Source organism: Aplysia californica, unplaced genomic scaffold (assembly GCF_000002075.1).
Source record: "Aplysia californica isolate F4 #8 unplaced genomic scaffold, AplCal3.0 scaffold00377, whole genome shotgun sequence".
NCBI lineage: Eukaryota > Metazoa > Mollusca > Gastropoda > Aplysiida > Aplysiidae > Aplysia > Aplysia californica.
Window position 1 is genome coordinate 698,953 of NW_004797647.1, and position 3,176 is coordinate 702,128.

The following is a 3,176-nucleotide window of genomic DNA, read 5'->3' on the forward strand; positions in this document are numbered from 1 at the left end:
TATTTATTTATCTATTTATTTATCTATTTGTTTATTTGTTTATTTATCTATTTATTTGTATATTTATTTATCTGTTTATTCATTTTATATCTAAACGTAAGGCTGAGTTTGCCCTGACTCAGACACGCTAACAGACTTGGTACTAAGGCTGTCTGCCCACCATAGCATTATTTCAAAACACACTTAATAAATTTCTAACTGACTGTGGAGGAGGAAGGCGGGGAAAAGTAAGAAAATGACTGCCAACCAAAGCCAAGATTTTCTTTTGTTTCAGCTTCTTATGTGATAAGTATATTTGAGATGTCCTGACGAAATGAGTCACTTCTTATTTCTTCCAATCCACAAATATAGATATGGGCAAAAAATCGACACTAGAGTTAAATTTGTAGATGTTCTATTAATGCCATATTCTGAAAGTATAACATGCCCTTTATTATTTCATACTTATAAATTATAAAAACTTCACCTCTAAGCGCGATATAACTATTTCCTTGGGGTTTGAAAGTGAGAGGTAACTCATTTTGTCAGCACGCTTCACATATGCTTTCAAAGTAATTTACATATCATCAAATGCAGTTTTCAAAAAGTACTTAGACCTATACCTCCCCGAGAAACACCTACACATCATAGAAAATATACAAACGAAAAACAAAACCTATACCCCTACCATACCAAACACCTCCCAAGGTAAACGTCAGATGAAAGTCCGCCTCCTAAATGATCTAAACAACGTCGACAGGGGTATGGAACTCCCACCAAAAACAGGGGTATGGAACTCCCACCAAAAACAGGGGTATGGAACTCCCACCAAAAACAGGGGTATGGAACTCCCACCAAAACTGCATTAAAAAAAAAAAAAAACCAAAAAGGAATGTTTTAAAAAAATCCAACACGTAGCTTAACCTGAACCGTCAATATTTACCCTAACCCTATCTATCAACACATCCACTAACCTTAACCCCCAACACATCCACTAACCCTAACCCCCAACACATACTCTAACCCTAACCATTAACACATACCCTATCCCTAACCCTCACATACCCTAACCCTAACCCTCCACACATACCCCCTAAACCTTACCATCAACACTTACCCTAACCATCAACACATACCCTAACCCTAACCCTCAACACGTACCTTAACCTTAACCCTCAACACGTGCCCTAACCCTAACCCTAACATTAACCCTCAACAAATACCCTAACCTTAACAATCAACACGTACCCTAACCCTTACACATATCATAACCCTCAACACATACCCTAACCCTAACCTTTAACACATACCCTAACCCTAATCTTCAACACATACCCTAACCCTCAACACATATCCTAACCCTAACCCTTAACACGTACCCTAACCCTAACCCTAGACATATACCCTAACCCTAAACACATACCCTAACCCATAACACATACCCTAACCCTAACCCTCAAGACATACCCTAACCCTAACCCTAAACACATACCTTAACTCTAACCCTAACTCTCAACACATATCCTAACCATCAACACATACCCTAACCCTAGCCTAACCGTAAACACATTCTAACCCACAACACATACCCTAAGCCTTACCACATACCCTAACCATCAACACATACCCTAACCCTAACCCTAATCTTAACCATCAACACATACCCTAAACCTAACCCTAACGTTCAGCACATACCCTAACCCAGACCCTAACCCTCAACACATACCCTAACTCTAACTCTCAACACATACCTTAACCCTGACCCTAACCCTCAACACATACCCTAACCCTGACCCTAACCCTCAACACATACCCTAACCCTAACCCACAAAACATACCCTAACCCTAATACTAACCCTCAACACGTACCCTAACCCTAACCCGAACCATCAACACATACCCTAACCCTAACTCTCAAAATATATCCCAACCCTTACTTTTAACCCACAGCCTAACTCTAGCCCTCGACACGTAGAAGGTTAGTTACAACAAGATATATATATATATATATAGATATAGATATAGATCTATATGTATATATCTTCCAAGTACCTCTAATTTCGAGTAATTTCCCTCAGCGTGTGATTCGCTCGAAACTAAGGGTACCTGAAAGATATCTAGTAACGTTGTTTGTGGCAGTCATATTCCATTGTTCATAACACATAATAAATCCGAGTTCCACGTTTCTCCGAACTTTGATGTTTGTACCTTAGTTCAGAACGAGTTTATCGGCGTTCTTTCGGACAAACTTTTTTTTCCTGTTCACCTGGTATATAACTCAAAAGGTCTTGTGATAAATTCCTACATGTGGTCGAATGAACTCAATTGATGCGACTGATGAGATATGTACCTTATTGTCAGCTTTACTTTTCCTTTCATATTGAATTTTAATGAGATCAGAGTAATATATGATTTAATTTTTATGCATATCTGCATATTGTGTTTTTACGGCCTTGTACAGATGTCCCTCTGGGACAATAAAGCATTATCTTATCTTATTATATCTTATCTTATTTTGTCTAGTTTTATCTCGTCTTTTATCTTATGTATCTTATCTTACCTGCTCTTATCTCATCTCATCGTATCTTATCTTATCGCATTCAAGAATATTGTCCCTCTGGGACAATAAAGTATTATCTTATCGTATCGTATCTCATTTCATCTCATCTCGTCTCGTCTTATATTATCTTATCTCATCTTAACTCACCTCATCGTATCTTATCGTATCTCATCTCATCTCATCTCGTCTCGTCTTATTTTATCTTATCTCATCTTAACTCACCTCATCGTATCTTATCATATCTCATCTCATTTTTATCTCATATCATCTCATCTAATCTCATCTGATCTCATTTTATCTTACCTTATCTAATCTCATCCCATCTTAATCTGACCTTCCCTGCCAGGTGGTCGGCGTGACGTCCAGCGAGAAGCGTTGACCTTGACCGAGCTTTCCCGCGTTTTCCAGACGACAAACGGCCAGTACATGCCTGGGAACTGCCGGTCGGCACAGCGGGTGGCTGTCGTGTTGCCCTACAGAGAGGCTCAAGCACAGCTCAGGGTGGTTCTGCACAACTTACTCACGGTGCTGCACGCGCAGATGTTGGACTTTACCGTCTTTGTCATAGAGCAGGTCGGTGGTGGTGATGATGATGATGATGATGATGATGATGATGATGATGATGATGATGATGATG

General features: G+C 39.4%; 1 protein-coding gene across 1 annotated transcript in view; it reads left to right on the forward strand.

Moving 5' to 3' along the window:
* Positions 1-2,885: 2,885 nt before the first annotated feature.
* The window catches only part of LOC101851752 (beta-1,4-N-acetylgalactosaminyltransferase bre-4), a gene marked incomplete at both ends in the record, with an annotated part of 4,887 nt that continues 4,596 nt past the window's right edge, over positions 2,886-3,176 (forward strand). Inside the window, 1 exon segment of the mRNA XM_013085461.1 lies at positions 2,886-3,112. Coding sequence (XP_012940915.1) covers positions 2,966-3,112 — 147 coding nt within the window.